The sequence below is a fragment of the Camelus dromedarius genome, chromosome 4 (assembly GCF_036321535.1).
Source record: "Camelus dromedarius isolate mCamDro1 chromosome 4, mCamDro1.pat, whole genome shotgun sequence".
Classification (NCBI taxonomy): domain Eukaryota; kingdom Metazoa; phylum Chordata; class Mammalia; order Artiodactyla; family Camelidae; genus Camelus; species Camelus dromedarius.
This window is the reverse complement of record NC_087439.1, coordinates 31,963,659-31,987,180: the sequence shown is the minus strand read 5'-3', so window position 1 is coordinate 31,987,180 and position 23,522 is coordinate 31,963,659. Positions and strand designations below refer to the sequence as shown.

The 23,522-nt window shown below is 41.3% G+C and overlaps 2 protein-coding genes across 12 annotated transcripts in view; one reads left to right on the top strand and one right to left on the bottom strand.

Moving 5' to 3' along the window:
• The window catches only part of PRPF40A (pre-mRNA processing factor 40 homolog A), a 46,119-nt gene extending 42,852 nt beyond the window's left edge, over window positions 1-3,267 (top strand). For all 8 annotated transcript variants that reach the window (XM_031451408.2, XM_031451406.2, XM_031451405.2 and 5 more), the window contains 4 exons: window positions 86-182; window positions 269-330; window positions 971-1,102; window positions 2,236-3,267. In XM_031451408.2, coding sequence (XP_031307268.2) covers window positions 86-182; window positions 269-330; window positions 971-1,102; window positions 2,236-2,328 — 384 coding nt within the window. In that variant the 3' untranslated portion in view covers window positions 2,329-3,267. The remainder of the gene's footprint in view (window positions 1-85; window positions 183-268; window positions 331-970; window positions 1,103-2,235) is intronic.
• A 3,099-nt stretch (window positions 3,268-6,366) lies between these two features.
• FMNL2 (formin like 2) overlaps window positions 6,367-23,522 on the bottom strand; it is a 279,240-nt gene continuing 262,084 nt past the window's right edge. The window contains exons 22-27 of one of the 4 annotated variants that reach the window (XM_064484782.1): window positions 21,003-21,166; window positions 19,529-19,630; window positions 17,123-17,221; window positions 16,304-16,427; window positions 12,745-12,838; window positions 6,367-10,862 (exon numbers count right to left, since the gene is read on the bottom strand). In XM_064484782.1, the coding sequence (XP_064340852.1) occupies window position 10,862; window positions 12,745-12,838; window positions 16,304-16,427; window positions 17,123-17,221; window positions 19,529-19,630; window positions 21,003-21,166 (584 nt within the window). In that variant the 3' untranslated portion in view covers window positions 6,367-10,861. Of the gene's footprint in view, window positions 10,863-12,744; window positions 12,839-12,869; window positions 14,410-16,303; window positions 16,428-17,122; window positions 17,222-19,528; window positions 19,631-21,002; window positions 21,167-23,522 lie in introns of those variants that run through there. The other 3 variants (XM_031451403.2, XM_064484781.1, XM_064484783.1) reach the window with 3 other exon arrangements.

Here is a 23,522-nt window from a genome sequence, read left to right as displayed (position 1 = left end):
TTATTTAAAAGTGCACCACACGTGTATTGAAAATTGAAATATTTGTTAGTATCATTACAAATTAAACTTTATTTGTATTATTTAGGGGTCAGATTCAGATGATGATGACAGCCACTCAAAGAAAAAAAGACAGCGATCAGAGTCTCGTTCTGCTTCAGAACATTCTTCTAGCGCTGAATCTGGTAAATGTATCTTTTAACTTGATTAAAATCATTGACACTTGGATGTCCTCAAATTCTGACTTTTTTTTCTTTTCATCCTGCTTTAGAGAGAAGTTATAAGAAGTCAAAAAAACATAAGAAGAAAAGCAAGAAGAGAAGACATAAATCTGTAAGCAACCTCTTAATTTTCATCCTGCATCTCGGCTTCTGCCCTTAAACTTCCTCAGTGGCTTAGAGCCTGATTTTCTATCTAGTCCTTTGTAGTCAGTGCAGGCCAGGGCACCTAAACGCAAGATTCGTATAGTCTGTTCACCTTAATCTACCAGTGAAATCTTCTGGTGAGCTTTGGGGAAAAAAATAAACAGTGTTAAGATTCCCACTCTGGTTTTTTGCATTAATCTTAGAGAATGCCCCTAGCGTGTGTGTGTTTTATACTGATGTATTGCAGCTGTTGTTGAGAACCACAGTTTAAATGTCTACACAGCTTCTTCCTCTACTCTCAGTTCTCAAGATTCGTGTATCTTGATGTGTACCTAAGATTCAAATGTACCTTCATGTCTAATTTAGTGAAGCTCATAGTGGTATTTTACTCTTATCAGAATGTCAGTCATCCTTCCCATAGGAAAGACCATCATCCTTCTGTGAATCCTGGGAGTGTAGCAGAATCCTTGAGGTTCACAATTCAAATTTCACCACTCTAGGAACACATACCCTGTTATAATATGTAAATATTACCTACATAAGGATTTTTTAAAAATTAGAATGGTTTCTTCATCAAGATGCTTTTTTTTTTTTTTTTTTTTACACAGGACTCTCCAGAGTCAGATGCTGAACGAGAGAAGGATAAAAAAGAAAAAGACCGGGAAAGCGAAAAAGATAGAACTAGACAAAGATCAGAATCAAAACACAAATCACCTAAGAAAAAGACTGGAAAGGATTCTGTAAGTATTTATTTAGAATTCTTTCATACCTGTATTTTCAAAATACAAAAGTGTCATTTAACTGCCTTTCACACAAAATAGTTTTCTAACCTAAGTGATCATGAATGACCCAATTTAAGCATCCTAAATTTTATATTCCTTAAAAAAAAAAAAATTCTGTAGCTCCCCAGTAACTAATCATTAGAGAGGAGAGGTGAGGGCAAATGGATAGGAGGATCATATAAGCCAAAGCTACTATTTTAATATCAAATTACAAAATTAATCCTTAGTTTCCCATATGTGTGTGTGTGTGTGTGTTTGTGTATGCCAGAGCGCAGTAACATGCCTTTTTCACCTTGCCATTCCTTCTACCAATGCTGTGGGCTTAGCAAGTGTAATACCGCTGAATCACCAATTGAGAGTTTAAACTGGTCCTCCCTCTGGATATTTGACTCAGTGGGAATAGGGTGGAGGTTTTTGTTTTTTTTAAAGCTGCACTGGTGAGTCTGATGCACATCCGTGGCGAGGAATGAATGTTTTCCTCTATGCTTGCTTAGCAGCTTAATAGTTTCTTCCTGACAGTAGGTTAAGTGAAATCTGTAAAGGAGAAAGGAAGAGAGGTGAACTGTCTACTTTTCAAAGATAATTTTCTCACAGATAATGCAGTATTTTTATTTTTTAAATTTTTTTCCAGCCTAAGTGTTGTCCTGCTCATAAATCTTGAATGCTTATCTGGGCACAATAGTATGATTACAGCATACTACTTTTCTGTAATATAAAACACTTATAGGACAACCTAGAATCTGAAAAATTAACAAGGATATAATACCTAGGAATAGAACACCCAGCTTCCATTGAATGGAAACAAGATGTTTTACATTTATAAACTGGTATGAACTATTCTCCCTGGTCTACATATTAATGTAAACCAAGAAGTAAACAGAAGTCTCAGAATTCCAAGTATATCCCATAATATAAGCAAAGAGTACTTAGTTAATCCATTAACAGGCTTTTAGGAAAGAGGTCAGTCTTTAAATCCTGTGGTGTGTTTGTTTCTGTAGAAGAGAATCTATATAGGTTTTGGGTTCTTTTTTCAAAGTTTCATCACTATTTAACGTTTTGAGTACTGACTTCAAATGTAATTTTATTTTCAGGGTAATTGGGATACTTCTGGCAGTGAACTGAGTGAAGGGGAATTGGAAAAGCGCAGAAGGACCCTTTTGGAGCAACTGGATGATGATCAATAAATTATACCAAATATGTTTACAGTATGATTTAAAGTCTAATTCAGACCAGGGACTCTATTTTAAGTTCAGTTGAAATAACACTGGGTTTTAATTATATCACAGAAAAAAAAAAGTGCATTTAAGTATTGTTATTGTGGACTTTATAAAAGCAAAGGAAATTGAAAATAACTTTTGATTCTGTATCAAGAATCATATTTTCCTACGGTCATAACTGTCTTTCTGTGACCCTTTCATAGGGCACTGCAGGATGGATTAAAGGTGGCAATTTTCTGATAACTGCAGATGTCTCTACTTTGTTCTAAAGTCTAAGTCATGAGGTGATTTGATTTACTTTATAGAAGTTGGATTTTGAAGATATAATAAAAAATTTTTGATATCTAGTAGTACAAAAAAAAGCACCAGCAACTGATAAAACTGCTTTTTTGTGCACTACCCAACTGGTAAAAGCCGACGTGATCTTTTATGGTGAACTCAGAAATGGGTGTTCTTAATGGAAACCTGGTAGACCCTTAACTGTAGTGGTGCTAATGAGCACTACTATAATAAAGCCACCATTATTTTTTATGAAACATCTGAATACATTTTAAAAAGGCTATTGTGAGGGCATTATTTTGAGGTGATGTTTAAAAAGTTAACATCAAATCAAATTGTAAATTAGTTTAAATATCTTGCCTTAAGGACCTACTAAAGAATGTGCCACCAAACTTTAGGTGATGGTTGCAATATCCTTGTCTAAAACAAAAATCATTGTTGACGTAAACAATTTAACAGTTGTCTTTTTTTTTTTAATCCGATCTTTTCTCTTGCTTTTTTTCATTGAGGAAGTTTTTACCTTCCCTATTCACTGAGAAGTATTGACTTCATGGTACACATTCTAAAGCATTTCTGATTTGAATATTTTTGTACATTTTTTATCAATTATTAAACCTTCTCTTCTAGCGTGTACTAGTATTTATTTCTACTTAAACTGCTCAACTCTAAAAAAAAATTGTATGATCACTTAAAGATTAAGATACTAAATCCCTGAAATTTTGCTTCTTCTTACCCACAGAGCTAAGTTACTTTTCTTTTTTTTGATATTTAAGATTATTAATCAGTGCATTTGAGGCCCCTGTATTTGTTTTTGATCCATGAATTTCCTATAGAATACTTTAAGAAAGGCAATGGTTTGAAGCTAGAATACTCTTTACATGCTAACTTTTGAAGGTTGGTAATGTACTTTATACTATTTTCCTTCAGTGCAGGAGATTTTTTTTTTAAAGTAAATAAGTAAATTTTAGCACATAGTCTTTGGTATTATCTTAGGTGTTTTTTTTTTTTTTTAATTTTAGACATTTTGGGCAATCCTATTTTAAGTTAGGATTTAGAAGAATAAAAACTTCATTTTATTTTTCTTTCACCATCCTAATTAATTTGAAAGTGGGACTGACCAGGATGACTCTTTCCCATCCCTGCCTCCTGTATTTGAATCAAATCTAGCATCCGCTGTGGATGAGTGAGAGGGGAGGTTGTTTCTGAACTTCCCTCTGCTAAGTCATTTTTCTGCTGTGAAATATGACAGGACTTTGTGGAAAGTGAAATCCCTATCTTTAGAAAATGTGAAATAATCAATCGCTTGCTTCAGGTTAGTCTCCTATTGTATTAGAACCAAAACATTATAACAACTTTGGCAACAGGGAAGTTGCCTAGACTTAATTTTCAGAGGTCTCATCATAATCATAGTTAATATTGCTAATCATGTCAAACACTTGACATGGAAGTCAGTAAAACCTTTAAAATATGCATATGATATTGGCAAAAATACTAGTGATATTTCACAAGAGAATTTAGAATCTGTAAAACTTTGTTTTAATTACTTCCATGAATGATTTTTTAAGTAACTTTAAAGTTTTGATTCTTCTATTTAAATAAAAAGTTATTGATGTGTTTTAGCATGTCCTCAAATTAGATTTCTGTATTTCTTATAGAGACACTGTCTTACCACAACCTTAAATCCCTACAAGACAATACAAATTCAAGTTTCCTTATAGTTCACCCATGAAAGTTATCTGACCTAAAAGCCAGTGAAAATATTGCAACTCAAAATACAACATCCTTGTTATGAAAGATGTAACAGAAGTAACTGTAATCCATGTCTACTTGTAATAAACCCATCCATTGGCATTTAGTTGCCAGAAAGATACTATTGTCTGAAGGTACAAGTGATGGGAAGATTTTATTAAAGCAAGAGTTCTGAGTGAGTATTTTAATCCATTTGATTAGGTTTCTAAACCTTCAGTCTGGTAAAAGTTGAAATGTCTTGGAATGTTGGTTCTATTAAGAGTTGAACAGATAGGTTCAAAATGTGTTCAAATAAGAAAGCGTGCTTATTTTCAGATACACACAGTTAAGCCTCAGTCTCTTAGGTAAATGTTGAGGGCTTATCTTCCCTCACTATCATTAATATTAATGAACTCTTGGATTAAATTCACTACTACATTTAATATCATACTTAATAGTCAAAATCAAAACCTCAAATATTTGAAAGTTAAGTATGAATTCTTTGCACCTTTCCCACGTGTATTTAAGCAGCTTAATACTTTTAAATAAAAGCAGTGGTCCCACATTTTTTTTAAAGTAGTGACAGCATCTCATCATAATTATCCAAAGTATCTTCAGCATGTAGAGTATTCATGTCTTTCAATAATAAAAATACTTTATCCCTCCCAGTAAATTTGAAAATTACCGAAGTATCACAGCTGTTTTATCTTTTGACTTGCTAATTGGGCCTCATTTTATAGAACTATCAAATGAAAAGGATTAGCCTAGAATAAGGCGATCTTAATTTACAGTGGTAAAACTGTAAACATTCTTCAAACATCTGTGTACATTTTTCTGGAAAGAAGGTCCATAGTTTTCATTCATTTACCAAAGGGTCTGCATCCTGTGTTCAGCATTTTCCTAGATGATCCTAGTTTCCCTCCAGTGTTAACGGTCAACTGAGTGCTGACTGGGCAGCCACTTTTATTTTTGCATCCAGAAAGGGGTAGCCCTTTTAGATTAGGATTTTTATTTAAGGCTTGGATGCTATTTAAGAGAGAACTGTTTTTAAACAAATAGGACCCAGAGAGGAGTAATGAATGCTTTTTTATGAGTTTATAGGGTATTAAAGTATATTATGTAATTTAAATGTAAATTACAAAACTAAAGAGCTAAATAAACATTTCTAAAAGCAAAATAAGGCAAAGCACATTAATTCCTTATGTCTTAAATTAGAATTTTTCTTTTCCCTTGTATCTCTTAGTACCAAGTAGAATTTTCTTCTACATTCTCTATGTAAAACTGGACTCATTTTACATAAAAGAAAAGCAAAATAACAGTAATTTTCACTGAACTGAGTTCTAATAGGTTTATGGTCTCATTCTATAGTTCTGGTAATGGCATGTACCAGTCTAATAATTCTTACCTTCCTTATTCTTACCTTGCTCTTAAGTTTTTCAATTGTTTTGACTTAAATGGTGGTCAGATTCCTTGGGGGCGAGGATTTGCGTTTCACTCACTGCTGTATCCTGTGAATAGAATAGTGCCTGGCACATAGTAGGCATTTACTGAGTGAATGTAAAACGTTAGTTGACAGATGTACTCATCCAGCATCCATGGTACCCATCATCTGTATTAAAGGGCTTAAAAAAGAATTGTTGCAATAAACCATATAACTCAAAACTAAAGCCACATGCATAATTGAAGTGCACCGAAGAGAAATTCTAGTGACTGTACCTCAATCTTGTTACTTCATAAACGTCCAAAAGCTTGTTACATGAGAACATACAACTTCCATGTGGTTTTTGAACAGGAAAGGAAATCCCTTGTGAGGTTTGAAGCATAACTTCTTTCATATCATATATTACCATAGTAGGTTAGTAGCTTTTATTTGAAGAGCTAACATTTGGCTAGATCAGGGTTGACCTTTAAAGGTCCTAATGAACAAAAGAGCAAAATTCCTATCTAAATTCTAAGCTGAAAACTAATCATTTCAGGCTATTTTTGACAAAGGGGTGAATAATGGTGAGCTAGAAACTTAAAGGTTACTGGAGCGGACTTAAAAGGTGCGGTGGGAAATGAGATGATTTTGCTCCAATTACCCACACACTTCCCCTTTGCCTTCCATTTCACTTGGTCTGTCTACCTGGCTTAAGTTCCTCACCTGCAGCAGATTTTCTGTGCTTTTTAAACTTGCTACATCAATGCTGCTTTCGTGACTCAATATGATCTAATAACAAGGCCATCTCATCATTGTTAGTGATTGGTAACTGTTCATCTGATGGTAATGGCCCTCAGTTTAAGGTTGATGTTTGCATTTCAAGGGAACTGGCTCACTCCTCACTCCAGTTTTCAGTCCAACTGTAGAGTGGCTGCCTAGTCACAGACTCAAACTAAGCCATTTCTTGATGCTGTTTTTTATCCTTCTTGCGGTATCTAAATGTGCTATTTATATACATCTTTATTTTTTGTTCCTGCCTGCAAACTTTTTGGTAGGTGTTGATCTTTTGCCTACCTCTACAACTAAAGACTTGTTCTGAAAGGTGAGTAATAGGGGGGATGTTTCTACTTTCTGTGTTTGTAATTGCCAGATTTTCTCTTCTGTTTATATATTGTTCTGATGTAAAAAAAAAACAAAACCTCAGTTATATAAAAGTAGACCTTTTGTAAATAAATATAATTTATTAGAAAAAATGGCATCTTTTACTAAGTAACTGGATTTGTGTCAACTTTTTCCTTTGAGCACTGTCGTGCAGCAGTTCTGTGCTATGAAATGAGATGCCCACCCACATTGTTTTCTCAGTGTAATACGTGCTTTTCTCTATAAAAAGTTAGTTCAAAAAGTTTGTCAATACTTACTTGTTCATGCATTTATTTCTTGCTTCAAATTTCTTCCTAGAAATAGATGGGGTATTAGTTTTCAAAGAAATGTAAGATCAATCCCTTTTTATGAAGTGGGCTGATAATTCACCTCTGCACATAAAAACAAGTACATTAGGGCTAAGAAGCATTTTGTTTTATCAAATTTAAAATTGAGATGTGAGTTATAAAGCTACTACTACAAAAGTGTATTTTACAGTGTAAAACTAGACCATTCTACACAATGCAGTATGTTGAACCTGCAGAATCAGTGATTGGTATTACGTCCCTTTTTATCTTCTGAGCAGTGTTGTGTCAGCAGCGTCACTGGGCGATCACTGCAGTGTCATTGCAGTGAATCTCAGTGGAGTGAGGGCTAGATCTGTGGTCACAAAGATTGGGAGTGGGAAACAAAGGGACTTAGGTCATTAGTAAATCTCTTTAAAAATAAGTGTTACTGTTTTATAGTGTCCTAAACCTAACCATACTCGGTCTCATTGAACTTACTACTGTAGTTTAGGTTTGAAAATGTTAATATTCTATCAATTCAGAAAGACCTTCTTTCCTTTACCATGAGGCATTTGTCCTGGTACAAAACAGAGAGTCTGCAGAATTTAACTTTTCCCTCCCACTTGATAAAATAAAGCTTCAACTAAGATCTGTTTTGGAGATACTGCAAATTTGGTTCCAGATTATTGAAATAAAAGTGAATTTTTTGGTTCCCAGTGCATATTTACACTATACTATAGTTTGTGAAGTGTGGAATCGCATTATGTCTTTAAAAAGAACAAAGTGCATGCCTCAACTAAATGATTTATTCCTTGAAAAATGCTAACGTGACAATGCAGGGTTGCCACAAACCTTCAATTTATTAAAAAAAAAAAAAACAATCTGCAAAGTGCTATAAAAGGAGGTACGCCTGTACACTGTGTAACTGGTGCAGCAGAAAGAGCTCAGAACCGGAACAAGGACCTAATGCAACAATAATTACTTAAAAGACTTTCTTATACCCTTCTAACTTGTTTTCAAGCCCCCTAAGAGATTTTTAAGTGAATTACAAATTTTCTTGCTTCCCTTAAAGAATGTTAAATGAATGTACTAAGAAGAATATACTAAACTTTTCCAATGACTTGGAATTATTACAAATATTACTGTGTGTGTGCAGTGGGGGTCAAACTGCTTGTACATACCCTGCCAACCAACATGGCGGTTAGGTGCAGGGTGCCTCCGTGCAGTCCACGTGAGGCCTGCCTGTGTATACGAAACATTCTCATTAACAACAAATGGCAGTATCTCACCAAACAAGAGTGCTGTTTTTCTGGAAGGAAGAAAGTCAACTATGACTCTGGAGATGTATCACTCAATACTAAAAATCTTTGGTTCCTACTTTCCATACGACAAGTGAGCAAATGTGTGTAGAGGGAAGGGCTTTTCTTAAAATGTGCTGAATATATTTAGTTATGGATTTAAGCACAAGACACCTGCTTCTAGATGATGAGGGTGGACATAAAACTGGCAAACCCCCCAAAAATATACCATTGAAAGACTACAACATATTACAGAATAGTAGTGTAAATAGTTTATTTGCTCAAATGCCATGAAAAGACCAGAAAAGTAACATGAACTGCTTTTATAAAACATTTCTAATATTGCTAAGAAGCAGACCCATTAAGAGACAAAACAGAAAAGAACATGCCAACATTACTGTCTATTTGTCAATTAATAAATAGGCAATAATTTTAACATGTATGTCCATCAGCACTGAGCTTTGGAAAACAGCTGCTTGTGGTAAAGGACCAGCTATTTGTGTTACATCTCATGGTCAAATTGGTTTTTTCATCAAAATGAATGTTAAGTCAACAGACAAAATCTTGGCATGTTCTTTTTAGAGTACACATTTATGAAAATGTGCTAGCAGGTGGCAGTTTAATTTTTCTGTAAATAGATACGCTAAAGTGAAATGTGGTAACTGATCCCTAAACTGTCCTTGTAGTTAAATATATATATTAAAAAAAACTATAAGTTAAAATAACATTCAGATTGTATAGCATAGGCTGATGCATTTTTAAACAATATTTACAATATTACCCAGAGGCTTAGGTGGGAATTAAAGAGAAGTGTAAAAACCATAAAAAAACTGCACCAATTTTATAGCAAAATATCTGTACATTTAAAAAGAGATATATAACTACACATTATCCAAGGAAAATGGGACCTTCACCAAGGAGTTCACATGAGCACAACATAAAATAAGAAATTCAGTGGTTAAATACTATACAATAATCTTTACAATTAATATATTGATGTAATGTACCAAGAAGGTAAGCCAGAAGCAGAATGTATATTATGAAAAGTACAAATTAGCTTCAGTCCAGTTTTCGACTTTGGAATGGATCGAGTGCCCTGCCAGAGAGGAAGGAAAAACAGCAGTGGCTTTGTTGGCCGTTTAGTCCCGTTACATACCATATAAGCTTAATCCCGAGGTGAGTATTTCAGCAATTTAACTGCAATTTCCCATAAAGTAACCTGGGAAATACGAGAATTTCTTAGCTTTGATAAGTGATGCCAAATATATCTTCTCCAATCTACAAAAAGGAAAAAAACAAAAACCTGCGATTGTCAGAGGAGAATTAAGGCCAGGTTACTAACACTACGCTAGCAGAAGTAATCTGGAATGCTTGTTGATAGAGCTAGTGAACTTCTCCCTGGCTAGCAAGGCACTGATTTCTGTTCTCAGGATTGACCCATAATGGTCCTCAGAAATCCTAATACTGATTACTGAGATGTTAATTTTAGTGCTAATAAACACATCTGCAGTATTTTTAAAAAGCTGCCTCTAGCTGAAGAACACAGTACTGCCAATAAGTCTTGTACAACATCCGTGTGCCATTGTATCCTTGCATTCATTCATACCAATGAATGTCTCCCCCAGGGCATCGTACCCCAGCACAGAAGTAGGACATGAAACGAGAGCTGACTGACTTCTGTACCTCTGCAACTGCATCCTGTTTGTACTTTGCTGGGGCTTGGTTATAGACAGAAAGAGTTTATGGCGTGACTTTTTCCTTCTTCTATGTTGCAAGCCCTTAAAAATAGAGAAAGTTGATGGGTATGGTTGAAACACAAAATTAAGTACTTAAAAGACATCTCAGCAAAGGATGCCCACAGCAGATGCATCCATGTTATTTACAACTTATCAGGAAACCAGGGTGGGCCATCATGGGACAATCACAATGGCAGGTAATGAATATAATATGAAATTTCTATTTTGGTTAAAAAAATTGAATAACATACTGGTGTAAAAAGATACGTAATCAAATCAAACCCTATTGCTTTGATTAATCTGAGCAGGTACTTCCACTTTATAGGCACTTGTTAACAAAGGTTGAGAGAGCCCATCATTTTTAAATTCCTATGTGTTTGCTAAATCTGAGCCCTTAGAATATTTTATCTATGTTCAAGGCTGCAGTTAAATGGTAGCACATAAAATTCACGTGGACAGTTTCATTCATGCACACCCTCTATTCATACAGGCAGGTCTCAGGTTCACATGGTTATTTCGGCACCATTAACAGAACGCAAGTTCTGATCATCAAAGCGCCGCCTGACACTTCTCCTCACCGCATCGGCTCGTCTGTATGGTTGGTTTCTAAGATCTGTGGAGAGGAGAGCACCAATGAGAGAACTGCGACCTCTAGTATCATGTGTCTTAGCAAGATAAAGGCCAGCTGGCAGCCAATCAAAGCAGCTTGTGCAGAAGAGTCAGCTAATGGGCCCTTCAAACTCACTAAGTATTTGAGCCAAAGACATGTACACAGCCTTCAATATTTACAGTCAGAACAGGATGTAATACTGGTGTGATTCTGGATCTTTTAGAAAAACACATGAGTGGAGATTGTTTCTGTCACTGGCCAGAGTCTAGCTGAAGTCTTATTTTGAAACATTTCTTCCACTGGAAATAGCTGTTGCTTAGTTGTTTTTCTTTCTAGAAACCTGACTACCAACAACAATTGCAATGAATTTTAAACTGCAAAATTAATAAAACAGGCTATCCTGTCCTATCTTATCCGAAGTTTTAATCATATAAGGAACTTACGCTTAGTTTGCAGACACGGCTTCCGTTATTTTTATGCCATTAAAATTAGCCGAGTTCAGTTTTTTATTTTGTAAATTAGAAATGTAATACTCAAGCACTGAATAAAAGTAATCATTAACTCAAAATAATACTCCATTCCTGAACATTCTTTCCTGCCACCCAAACTGTTTGGTTTTCATTAGACGGGAAAGGTTGCATAGGCCCTTCTGCATTCTCCAATTTGCACTGCCAAGGCACCACAGAACGCCTAGTCATAAAAAAGTGCCTTGTTGAGTGAGTGAATCGATCACGGCACGTCCATTCAAGCAGGCATTGCTGCAGAGGGATGAAGTGCGATGAACAAGGGGAATTTTATCTTATGCAGGCACTCTCAGCAGGAAAGCATGCTTTCTTGATGAATAAGGCAGGCAGTCTAGCCGACAGGGATAGCCTCCTTTTAATGGAGTCAGGACATAGTGAAAAGAAAATTGAAGCTGGCTTTGTACTTTTCCCGCTTGTCTTAATTAGTTACATTTCCCTTTCATTAACTTAGTATTACTGGCTTCTGCTTGGAAACATTCTACCTTTAGAAAGGGAAACACAAACAAACAAACAGAATTGAAATAGCCAATCTTTTTATCCCTTTTTATTCAGTAGATTGAAAATGGATGGGTCATTTTCCTGGCTCCTAGAATGTTTGCTACCACCCTCCTCCAGGACTTAAATTTTTAAATATGGTTTCCTGATACTTAAGTTGGTAATTAACATAAATACCAGGGTTTCTGACTTCTCTTGGAAATCTGGAGGATCTCCAATACTGAGCCCAAATTCCTACAATGGCAAAAATGAGCTGGAGCTGAGAAGTGCTCAGTTCAGCACAGTCCCCACCAGCTCTTGACTCATTGGAATCTGTGGCCCTGCCCTAGTCCTAAATTCAAGCAAAGAATAGTTTTGCATGCCCTAATTCTCTCGAGCCTCTGCTTCCTCTCCCAGAGTGGTAATGGAAGGTCAGAATTCCATTTTTGGCTAAAGATATGCAGTGACCTGCAGTTCGGTGATTCCTGAGTCCTCTGAGCAATTAGTTCTAAAAAAAAAAAAAACCCTAATCCTTCTTCAAAGACTATACACCATGTTCCCTGGCCAGGACTTGCTCTCAGTTTCTCCAGATAAAAATGAGGTTAACCAAATAACTAGAAGGCCAAGAAAGGGTTAAGGGAAAGACAGCCTAGCACCCAAAGCAAGTAGAATCATCAGCAAATACCCCTGCCCAAGCCATCACACTTGAGAACATGGAAGCAGACCAAAAAGAGTCCAAGAGAGAGGCTCAGCCTCACATCACTGGGATGTGAGGTACAAAGACGTCTCCCCGGTCAGACTCTCACCAGTATTACCCTCAGCCATAGATTGAAACCATTGATCTGCATACAGAGAGAGGAGGAAGCTAAGTAAAAAGTGATGCTTGCCAGCTCTGTGTATCCTCCACCACCGGTGTGCTAGAAGAAATCCTTACCCTCGAGTGAACATTTGGAAATTTAGTGATATTATTCTTCTTTAAAGCTAAACAGAAAAAAACAAAAACACAAAATGATGGTTAAGTAAAAATGGGATGAAAACGGAAAGCACTTTAACTTAGTGAATAACATTCCCGGGCATGTTAGGCAACAGAAGAAAGCAGGAGGCCATTACTACAAGAGGTGTTAGAGAAAACCAGGGAAGGAGGGGCGTGTCTTCCCACCCAGCCCTCTGACCACCCACATCCAAGCTGCTTTGAAGTTTGGCTCCAGAACAACAGTCCAGTAGCAAAACTGACAGTAAACATTAGCCAAGTGGACAAGAGTTTCTAGCCTTGTTAATAAGCACTGGCAGGTAAGCACACTGCAGAGCAGGCAACAGCACACCACATCCTTTGATATCTTCAGAGACAGGAACATACATAACAAGTGCAATGCACAGAAGAGTGAACGCCACAACATAAGCAAGGACCCTGTTCCATGTCAGTCTCAGCATGGGAGTCGAACAACGGCTAATTCACATACTCCAGTCAGAGGGTGTACTTCCCTGGTCACTGTTCTAATAGCCTGGGCACTGCAGAGAAGTCTGTTCCTGATCTAGCCCAGGCAGTTAACTTCTTGGGAAAATTTGATCTTTTTTTTTTTTTTTAAATTCTAAGAACAACGGCATTTTCCGATAGAATGTGTTTGCTATTAGTATTTCTGGGGCCACCATCCTGACCAAAGAAGCAGATCCAGATGTGATCTCATCACAGGAGAAATACCCTGGGTTTGACATGGAACAGAGCCACCAGTGACAAAGCATGAATGAGATAAGACAGTGGGAGCTCCTAAGCCTTTGTTTTCATCTCCTGCCTCACAACCTTGCTCCAATGTGGAACTGCAGATGGCCGAAATCTGGGCATGATACTCAGAAGGAAGAGGTGAGTATAACGCAGCTAAGGAAGACCCAATTTACAGCTGTGTGCAGTTCACAGCTCCTTTTGCAAACTGTTTTGCAACTTTAGAGCACGCTGTATTCCTGAGTGCTTGTATAGCCGCTCATTTTACTGTCAAAGCCTGCTGAGCACAAAAAGGCCAGTTTAATATCTGTAAATCTGCTTGAACACAGTAAGTGCTCAATACACATTAGGTATAGTAATTATTGTTATTACTGACTATCATCTTGTGTTCAAAGATATCAGCCCAAAAATCTTACAAGCAACCTAGTTGGTCCCAATCCTGATTCTCAAAGAAGTTTTCATTTTCTGAAAACAACTGCAAGCAATTCTATTAGCTCAACTTGCACACACCATCACAGCCATGTGGATTCATAGATGCACTGAAAGTCTAGTGAGTAAGCAGTAATGAATGAAATGCAAAACCACGCAGCATGAAGACAACATAAAACACAACACGGTGAAGACAGCAATTCCATGCTAGCTTCTAGCATATGGGGTGGCCCTGACACACATACAGAGGGTCATTACAGGTCAAAAAATCTATAGCAACCTTTTAAGAGCATCAGGTGAGAAAGAGTAATAGTTTAGTAATGGTATTCCTCAGTGAGAACAGGTTCGCAGAAAAATCGAGAGCCACGCTTGGCGGTGCGAGCAGTAAAGGGCACAGTCTTCAGCACTGCATCGAAAATGACAGCCAAACAAGACAAACAGGAGAGAGTAAGAAGCCAAGATCTACTGCATTAGTACACGGTTAGTGCTTTGTTAATCATACCTGGGGTGGGGGTGGGGCGAGCAGGGCAAAGGGGAAGGCAATATATATATATCCAAGTTGAGTTCATAAAGCCTAAAAGAGTTACTCAATCTTTACTCAATCTGGGGCAAGGCCGTGGGTAGAAAATGGAAAATACTCCAAGGAGAAAAAAACCTGCTCCACGAGCAAATATTCATTCACCTCCTATGGTAGATCAGGTCAGACAAATAGAAAGTATACATTTCACAAGCCGGGTGTCACTAAGATGGAGAACAGACTGAGGAAAAAGGAACTCTAAGTTATTAGTGTGCCTAGGCTGGATGCTTCTCTTCCTCCAAGTCATTCCTACTATGACAGTGAGGCTAAGAGGTGCTTACCCAAGGAGATCTGTTCCTGGTCTTGCTGAGGGCAGAGCTTCTCCCTCCATGTGGGGGAGGCAAGGAGACATGCTAAACAAGGAAGCTTTATCTGGGAGCATCTGCAAGTCACTGCAGGGTGAACGCAGACAACGGCGGGCACAAGCAGGCAGAGCACGTCTGCACCCTATGCAGAGACCGGCGCTTTCATTGGCCACTTACCCATCCTGCTGGCTGACTCTGGGCAACTCTCTACTGACATCCTTTTTAGTGAGTTATTCACCTGTTTTATTTTCTTGGGTCTGAGGTGATGGAAAAAACTGATTTGGGCAATTTGGGATCTGTATTTGCAACGCTGACTAAGCTATTAATAAGAAATGAGAAGTCAAAAAGTCTAAGAGTCATATTTTTTTAAAAAAATGAGGATGGGGAAGTGTGAATGATGACTGGCTATTTGATATTCAGGAACTATTAGGGAAACGTGTGATAATGGTACTGTGGGTGTGTTTCTTTGCTTTATTAGAGTCCTTATCTTTTGAAGATACATATGAAAATATTTCCATAGGAAACTGGATATGCTTCAAAATAATCCAAGGTTGGGGACCAGGGTGTAGGTAGAAGCAGATATGTAACAAGATTGGCCATTAGTTGAAAACTGTTGACAGGTGAAGGGTACACAGGAACTCATACTGTTCTCTATATTTCTGCATAAAATTTCCTACAATAAAGTTTTAAGTATCTTGGAAGCTGCTAAACAATATTCCTATGCAACAAACATGAAAGAAAAGTCACTAGTAGCCACTGCCCCAAATTATTGTCCTCATCTTTAACAGGAAATGTAGCAACTCTGAAGAACTGGTTTGAGCAGAAAGCATTAGGCTACAACTCAAACAGACAAGAACCAAGCTGGGTTAGGCACCATTCCTGGCTGAGAGAATGGCCATTCCCCAACCCTGGGCTTCTGGACTGTTGGTCCATTTGCATGTAAGCCCCAGCTCCTGATTTCCTACGGTCTTCGGTTAATTTGAATGAGTAAAATGGTTTTTAAAGAGCATGTTGCTAAAACATGTGTTGACTGTGGTTAGTACAGTCAGGTCCTGGCCATAGTATTACTAATGGCAGGTGGACAGGAGTGGCCATGAGGGAGCAGTGGAGTGTGGTGACAAACCTAAGACAACGGAACACCATTAGGAGAAGGAGCCCTTAGTGGAATCTCAGAGTTCTGAGAAATAAAGAGATTTTTCAGAGAGAGCATGCTGGGGTTCTGGGACAGGCAGTATTCGGCCACTATAAATGTACCTCAAATACTGGCACGGAGTTTCTCTGTACAATTCTGGATCTGAATAAAGTCAACTGAAGGACGTGTAAACCCTGGACAAAAGCAGTAGCAAAATCTGGAAGTGGCCCAGTAAGGGTGAGGCCAGTGGGATCTCCATGGGTCTCGATGAGGAAACAGCTTTTACCTGTGATAATATCTTCAATGGCACCATCTTTTCCTTCGTATACGTGTCTATTATCTTTAACTTGTCGCCTTCTTAATTCTGCAATTAATTCTTGCTGCTGCCTCTTGGATTTGTGGGAAGGAGACTGAGAAGAAAGAAGAATGACAGAGATAAGTGGGACCAGCACCCACTGGAGGTTTGAGAAAATCCAAACTGGGTCTGAGGGTCTTGTTCCCAATAAGCAGCCTCAGTCCAAAACACACGCAGCACCAGCATGAACAGAGGACAACTCAGAAAGCTTCTGAGAGGAAGAACCTTGTCACTGAGGACGCACAAAGCCGCAGCCGGCAGCAGTGAGAAGGCTGGACCCCACGCCAGCAAGAGGCAGCTGGTAACAGCCAGCGACTCCTCACAGTGGTGCTGGCGGTCACGATGAAGGAGACTGACCTGACAGCCTTCACGGTATTCACCCGTGCTGTTTCCCTCCACGGAGTGCTCCCTCCCGGCCCTCGAGCCGTCAAGGGCAGCACCAGTGGGGCCCCATGAAGCCTCCCCGTCCCTGGACACTAAGCAGTCCAGTCATCGGGTTACACCCAATGGAGATTCAAGTTCCCCATCTCTATAAACTTGGAGACTCTATACAAACGTGCTCTTAGCCTCATCTCCCTGGTTGCTGAACAAAGTAATGAATGAACACAGCCCATGTGCCAAGTGTCCAAGCCCTAGAGGGACGTGGTAAGCATCCGTGCAAATCCGGCTTTCTGCCCCTCTGGCCAGCTTGCCTCAGAGCAGCCGTCAGGGCCTCCCCCGTGGCCGGCCCAGGGGCCTGGCACACCTCACCTTTGGATCCTGCTGCTCCAGCAGGGCTTCCTGCTCCAGGAGTTTCTCCATTAGTGCTTGTTCCTGCTTCTTCCTCAGCTCGTTCTCCTCCTCGGCTTGCTGGATAGATCAAAAGAAGCAAAAGACTGTGTCAATAGAAATGCCAGCAGTCAACACTTTTACAAGTCACTCTTAGAGAATCCTAGGCGAGCCAGGAATGAGAGCAAAGGGCAGGTTTAGAAGATTTACACTTTATGCTGCAGGTGACTCTGAGGTTTCGCTGTCTGTCTGTAGCACAACTCTTTAAAATCTACTTGTTGAAATTCACCTCTTCCAGGAGTCCTTTCCTGATACTCCTCTCCCCATGAACGCTGCTTCTCAGCCTCAGTCCCCCAAACGGGGTGGGGACCTCTGCTCCTGGCAGCTCTGCTCAGTGATCTTCATGTGAGACAGTTTTTTTCTGGAATCTGTCTCCCTGTCTACAGCGTCCCTGAAAGGAGGGTCTCAGATTCCTTTCCTTTTGCCCACTGTTAGGGGAAATCCTCCATTCTCTTGCCCCTGGTTTCCTCAGGGGCCTCACCGAGTGATCTCTTGGGTTCTCTCCCCACAGCTCACTCCTTCCCAAGGGAGACAGAGTGACAAGCTTGATATATTAGGAACAAGAAATCCAACAGGACTTGGATTTTTAGCTCAGCCCTCCTGGGCATTCTCTTTGGAAGCCAGCCCCCCAAAAGCAACTTCTAATAGCCCAGCTGTGTATTGCTAAGTCAGCTAATTGAGGGCTGAAGTATCAGCTCCCAGAGACACACCATGTCTCTCAGTCCAGCTCTCATCCACAATAAAGTTTACACTTTGATCTCTGCTGCTTTTGTGTCAAGTTTCATTTTGGTTCAAATATAGGAAAGGAAAAGGAGAGGTGACATCCTAAAACCCTAACATCTGCCCACCAAGCCCCTACGTTAGTGTCAGGCTGGGCAGTTAGTCACTGTGGACCATGTGAGGGCAAGCAGAACATCCTGGAACATCACTGCCTGGCAAGCGCCTCACGGAGCCAGTGAACGGGACCCCAGGAAGAAATGGTAACATGGAGGAAGCACACTGACAGGCTCTGGCCTGTGACACCCACAGGTCACCAAGGACAGCTTCTCTTTCTCCTCTGCTCCACGCACGTCCCTGCTCAAGTGCCAGACTTTGAGGCCAACCAGAGCCACTTCCCAACTGGTATTATACAATCTAAAAATAGCACGTATTTTCTCTTTAGATCTTAGACTTACAACTTTGTATGTGAAGAAACATGGTCCCAATCCCTAACAAGAGCCACCTGGAGCCACCCTGCAGCACACGCACATCAGCATCCCAGGAGCCCCAGAGACCACACTTTGGAGACCAGTGGCCTCCTCATTGCTCACAGGCCCCAGTATCCTGCACAGGGACCTGGTGCTGTATTTGTGTTCATCCTCAGCCCAGATGCTCTCCTTCTGCTATCTGCCTATGATGTCACCACTACACTAAGCCACACTGAGAGAAGATGGCTTTTCAGTTTCAGTCAAAGGCCCAAGGATGGTTCTCCACCCATCAGCCTCTTGTGGTGGTGAAAGGACCCACTGGCTCCAATCAGATGTTTCTCAAAAATGTCTGTACCCCTGCCACATCCACCCACCTCTGCCATCACTCTCCGCCTTGCTCCACCCTCATCACCAAGGTTGTATGTAGGCAAGCCTGGAGAACACAGACCGAAATGTCTCCTGAGTGCACTGAAATCCCCTCACGTCCTCTGTCATTCTTCCTCAAGGGACAAATTCTTCTGAGACAGGCTTTTTCCTGGATCACTTGTTTTTTTGAGACCATGGTCCTGGATTATGTCAAAGAGGGCCTCCCATTTAAAGGAAGACAAAGAAATCCAGACAAAGAAACAGGGAGCAACTGTCCCTCCAAGTGCCTTCTTTCAGTTCACACTGGAGAAATCACTAGTCCAGAAGCCCACGGCCCTGGACAGGACCAACACAAGCAGGCTCTCCCTGACCTCAGCTACGGCACCCCTGCCACGGGCCGGGGCTTACTCCTTTAACCCTCCATCTTCAAACAACTCCACTGCAGGCCAGGTCCTTCAGTCCTTCAACCTGCCTGCGAGGGTGAACGGTCAACAGGGCAGCAACGGTCCTGGAGCATCTCATTTGCCCCAGGGGGCAGCCAAGAGCTTTTGTTTCAGGGCCGAGCCCTCAGCTGGCAGGGTGGAGACGGGAGCATCGCGGGCGCTCAGCCTCTGTGGGGCCAGAGATGCTGTCTCGTCCTGACTGCGCCGCTCTGCTGCCCAAAGGCACAGGGGAGGCCTCTGCAGGGCCGCCGAGACTCAGACACAGCGCGGGGAGGGCCCCCTATGAGGAATGAAGCCCAGGAAGGCTTGAAAGGACCCAGGCTCCTGGTTACCTTATAGGCTTTCACAAACCGGACAAAGACGGGAAAGAAGACGGAGGGTGGCGTTGTCTTGGGGTTTTCTCCAAAGTACTTCACCACATCATCGAAGGCGTCCTGTGAAGAAGCACATTTCTCTTCAATGTCACGAGTTCTGGAATCTGAACTTGACGCTCTGGGAAAAGAGCTGCAGCGGCTCCCACAGCCCTCTTGCCTCCGCCTCCCTCTCCTTCCCATGACTCTACAGCCTCGGCTTCCTCTGAAACCCAGTAGTCGAAGGCAAGAGTGCTGCCCAGGAATTCATCTCTGGGACCTCCTGCCACTTCTACACACCCACCCCCCCCAACACAAGTGAGGAACGACTCCTTTCAGGAGCCTCTTAAAGCCATGGCTGGACTCCTTAAGGCCAGCGAGGTCAGAGGGCATCTTACACAAGGCACTCAGATGCCTGATTCCAGCTCACTGCTTCAGCACTAGCTCCACACCAGGGATGCTCAAGTCCCCACCTGAACCCTCCCGCGACACAGGACAGCCAGCCTCACATGACAGCCACTCCACCACGTCTGCTTTCTGAGTTCCCACAATGCTCTCCCTTCCCTTCTATGATGATTTTGGCTGCTCTTCAAAGTGTATAAACTTGACCCCCCGTGTAGTATGAGACATCGAGGTCAAGGCCTATGGAAATCCAGCACACTGAGAACACTGCTTTGCCGAGCACAGGCCGACACACATTGGCTGAAGTGAATACAGGACCCACATGGAGGGAGACTAGGAGGGGAATGGGAGGTGTTGGGGGCGCCTCTAGAGAAGAAGGTAAAGACCCCAAATTAGAAGAGGACAATGAATTATTTATTCAGTGGGCACCGGGACTCAGGGGCTGGGTCCTGCCCCCTGGGTGAGCAGCCTGGGCAGGGACAATGCCCCAGGTCTGTCCCCAGTTCTCCAACCCTGACCTTCTGTCTCAAGACCTTCTTATCCCTTTTTAAAAAAGCACTTTTAAACTTTTTAAAAACTTTAAACCTTTTCTCAGCAAAAAGGGAAGACACTGACAATTCACTTTTCTTTTTTGAGGGGAAAGCTATTATAAATTAAACTCTTTGACCATCTATGCAACTCTGAGGTTCCCTTGCGGAGCCTCACTGATTCATTTTTAAGGAAGGGATTTCAGGCTCCAAACTATCTGATTAATTCTTTGCCCCTTCTACCTAGGACCTAGAACCCAGGAAAAAGTGAACACCTAGGACCCAGGAAATAAATGCTGATGATTTGTGTGACTGGTTTTAAAAAAAACCAAAAAGGCAGGAAGGGGGCATCTCCAGGTACAACATTCCAAAAGATCCCCAACCCCCTAAGAAACATCAGCTACCTAAGAAATCTATCCTCAGCGGACAGAGGGCAATTTTCTCCCAAAGCCAGGGCCAGCGCCCCAGGTGGCTTTAAGGGGTCCAACCCCTTCTTCTCCGTGGGTGGCAGGGGTGCAGACCCTCACCTGTGCGATCTTGGCGTCGTCCTGCAGCTTCTTGAGTTTCCCCTCGTTGCTGAGGATGAACTCCTTCAGCAGCGTGTTGTGGTCGTGCATGGTGTACTCCCTTTTGGTCAAGTCCATGCCCCTCTGCAGCTCCTTGACGTCCAGTAAAACATTCTCAAGGGAGACTGAAGTAGAGAATGTAATGTTCCCATGACTTCGACTAGGAAAGTCAAAGCCCCAGTGAGTCTGGCCGGTAAGCCAAGCTCACAGTGGATTCCGAGGGTTACACGAGGGCCTGAGATCTAGTCTCTGGCCTTCGGTGCAGAGATCCTTTCACAGCAATAATTTACCAAGTGCTCACCATCAAGCACTGCATTAAATCATTAATATGCACTAATCCATGTGCACCATCAGCCCATGTTGCCAAGGAAGGAAAGCAGCACAAAGAGGTTCCGTGGCCTGTCCTGGGTCACACAGGTAGGAGGTGGCACTGAAGGAGTTCGGGTAACAACTGTGGACTCCAAGTCCTGTGCTTGTACACAACTTTTCCATTTCTCTTACAGGAGATGATGACCTATTAGTTGGTCTCTAGGCTCAGAACTTCCTTTACTGTGACAGGCCCAAGAGATTATCCTTTCTCTACCATTTTGAATTATCCTGCAGTTCTGTGGCTCTCCAGCAGGGAGCAGCATTTTACCTAATGAACTGTAGTTGTATCGCCCACCAGGACCCAAAGCAACCTTGAACAGCTTCTTTTTGCTAAACAACCCTTCAGGGCTTCAGAAGGGTTTATTAGTGTGAACCTTTCCACCTGCAGTGTGGCCACTGTCCCAGAGCAGGTTCACTCCTGCAGGTGGTGTGGGCCCCATCTCTGGCTCCCCACTGCCTGCCTCAGCCCTGCACATGGGTGAATTACAGAACAACGTGGCATGTTTTCCCTCACTACATTCACACTATCGTCTTTCATCTTTGACTCCTCAATGCTCAGGACAGTGCCAGGTACACAGCAGGAACTCAAAAAGATTCACTGGATAAACCAAGGAGTGAGTGAATCAATGAGTGAAGGGATAAGGAATCCACGTCAGCTCACCTGGGCCCCAGAGAGAGAACACAGAAATCAATCCAGCCAGAGGGTACCTCCATCTCCCCATTCTCCCCTACTGTTTTTTTTTTTAATGTTTTTTTCTTTTTGGTTTTTTTGGGGGGGGGGGATAAATAGGCTCATTTATTTAAATATTTATATTTATGGAGGTACTGGGCATTGAACCCAGGACCTTGTGCATGCTAAGCATGTGCTCTACTGCTGAGCCACACCCTCCCCCTGCCACTGTTTTTTTTTTTGAAATGACACTCTGGGGGAATCTCATTTGGGCCAAAAAACTGCTACAGGAAATTTTTAAATTTTTTTTCTTACTTAGAATTGTGATGCTAAAGAACCCCTAATTTAGACAACGGGAAACCTGAAAGGAGGAAAATCACCCCACTAGAGGAGAAACCCTGACAGCTGCCTCAGTGAGCCCTGAGCCGGCGGTAGGTCTGTCACACCCGGCACTGCAGTCCTTCCTGGTCAGAATGTCAGTTCCACCTGCCTCTCACTCTCCTCTGGGGCTTCAACAGCGTCTATCCCAGTAACAGGGCATCATCTCACTCACTCATTCATCTGTTCATTCTCTCATTCATTCTCTCATTTGTTCCCAACCATCAATTTGCCAGGGGCTAAGGAAATTAGAAAGACAAATAAAACTTGATTATTCCCATAAGTGTGCAGGTGCCAGTGGACATGCATATTGTTAGAATAAAATGTATTAAATCTTGTATGAGAGGGCTGTATGGAGTGCTCTTTAGTAAGAATACAGAAGCCACAGCCATGGGCTCTGAGGAAGCTGGAGAAAGCCTTGCCCTCAAAGATTCAATTCAGTAAGTCTGGAGTGGGTCTTAGGAATACGTATTTATAACGAACACTTAGGCTGCTCACGGTTCAAAATCAGAATTTGAGAATCACGGCACGTAACCAACCCTGGGGTCACTCTGCATCTTGCTCCTTTTTCTAGCCTAATACTCTTTTGAGAGGACGTGGTACACTGGACAACACACCGTATGTGAAGATGACCTGGGTTTGACTCCCGCTTCTATCACTTTCTACCCATGTGACCTTGGCAAGACATTTACCCTATAAAAATGTCAGTTTTCTCATCTGTAACATGAGGACAGCCCAGCTATCTCAGAATCAATGATGACTTAATAAGGAAAGGCATAACTGTCACAGCAAAGCAACCACCAAGAGGCAGCGGTAACTGGACCTGTGCTCAGGCTAAACACGGAATGTTTAGAACTTTCACACCTGAGCCAGTTGGGACAGCGCAGAACTTAATTCAAGTGTTTGCTGGGGGTGAGTCTCAGATTCTCATTCTCTTATTTCAAATGACAGCAACAGAATAAAAAGGGCGATGGATGGAAGAGGGAAGGCGCACGAGGCCCAAAGACCTGGATCTTTACAAAGAGGACACTGCCATCACCTTCACATCCACGTCTGCCATTGCT